The sequence below is a fragment of the Bison bison genome, unplaced genomic scaffold (assembly GCF_000754665.1).
Source record: "Bison bison bison isolate TAMUID 2011002044 unplaced genomic scaffold, Bison_UMD1.0 scf7180017864518, whole genome shotgun sequence".
In the NCBI taxonomy this organism is placed as follows: domain Eukaryota; kingdom Metazoa; phylum Chordata; class Mammalia; order Artiodactyla; family Bovidae; genus Bison; species Bison bison.
The window spans coordinates 14,484,493-14,486,073 of NW_011495071.1; the positions used below are offsets into that span (position 1 = coordinate 14,484,493).

The 1,581-nt window shown below is 52.9% G+C and overlaps 1 protein-coding gene across 1 annotated transcript in view; it reads left to right on the forward strand.

The window, feature by feature from the left end:
* PLEKHA7 (pleckstrin homology domain containing, family A member 7) overlaps positions 1-1,581 on the forward strand; it is a 228,329-nt gene that overhangs the window by 218,640 nt on the left and 8,108 nt on the right. Inside the window, 1 exon segment of the mRNA XM_010830665.1 lies at positions 1,130-1,288. Coding sequence (XP_010828967.1) covers positions 1,130-1,288 — 159 coding nt within the window.

Consider the following 1,581-nt stretch of genomic DNA (forward strand, 5'->3'; position numbering starts at 1 on the left):
GGGGCTGGAGGGGACATTAAAGTCGATTGTGACCACTCGGGGCTCTGTGAGGTGGATGAGGTGAGAGGGAGGACCCAGCCTGGGATGGAGAAGTTTCTGCTTGGCTTCTGCTCAAGAAAAGGGAGGCTTTGAGCCCATCGCCTCCTCTTAGCAACCTGCTCAACATGGAGTTCTGTGGGGACGAAGGCCACAGGTGATTAGGAAGGCCCAAGGGGAGCCCAACCATGGTACTGGGTTTTGTTTTTAGTTTCTGTTTTATATTGGAGTATAGCAGGTTAACAATGTTGTGATAGTTTCAGCCATGTGTGTGTGTGTCTCCGTTCTCTGTGCTGGGATCTTAAAGTGGCTGGGTTAGAGTTTCCTTCTGTGAAGCTTGCTCATTACAGAGTTGGGAATGTTGAGTTTGATTTAGCATTTAAGTCTTACATGGTTTTGGTTTTTCTAACTTAAATAGATGCCTGTACACAGCAGCTTATCTGCCTCAGTGGTCCTCAGCTGCTCCTGCTCACACGTCCCCCGCCCCACTGTGGATGCAATATTCCCCAGCCCTCACTGTGACCTGTGGGGAATTCCCACGAGAGAGCATCTTGGCTATCCCACTTGCTTACCAGGGCCTTGGAGGGTTTTGTTTTTTGCATTGTTTCTGAGCTGGGACATAGGACTCCAGAAACAGGAAAGGCTTCCATGAGCTGTCAGGTGGCAGGAGCAGCACACCCCTTCTCTGGAGCTCTGTCCCAGATTCAGTTCTGGGGTCACCTTCTGGGACCTGGAGGCTTCCTGTATCCCTGGGGACTATTGTAAGTCTAAAGTCGTGGATCACAGACCTGTGCCCTGGAGGTTGGAACACTCTGGGGCCAGATCAGAGAGACATGAGCACTTGGAGTCAGGCTGTATCAAAGGGGCAGAGGCCTTGTTCTCTCTGTCACAGAGTTTCAGCACACAACAGAGAGCATCCATGTCATAGACCGCTGCTGCCTTCTTTTAGAGACGGTGTTGAGGTCCATGGTCATACAGCTTTTCCCTAACGAGTCACAGACCCAACTTCCCAAGGACCCTGGTGCCCAAAAGACCCACCCAAAAGGGGCCGGTCAGGAAGTGACTACATCTCACCCTCTCCTTCTGTTGCCAGTGGAAGCGTGAGCAGGACTTTGACCTGCAGCTGCTGGAACGGGCTGTACAAGGGGACAGAAAGGACAAGGAAGAGAATGGCTGGCTGAAGGTGCAGGCCATGCCTGTCACTGAATTGGACCTGGAACCACAAGACTATGACGTGGACATCAGCAGAGAGGTGAGGGCGGGGGCTTACTTCATGCCTCATTCCTTCTGAGGCATGGCCTTCAGACTGCAGCCTGACCCACCCTCCCACCTCCAGGGGCACGGGGGGTATTGCCCTGAATGGGACAGGCTCGGCTTCAGTGTGGCCCAGAGGATGGGTGAACAGCAGCTGGAGGTGGTGAGAGGAGTCCAGACATTGTGATGCAGGCTCAGATCCGTCTCTGTGGAACTGGGGGCAAGTCATTTAACTTCTCCGTGCCTTGGTTTCCTCAGCAGTAATGTCAGTTGTGGTGAGGGTTAAGAGAC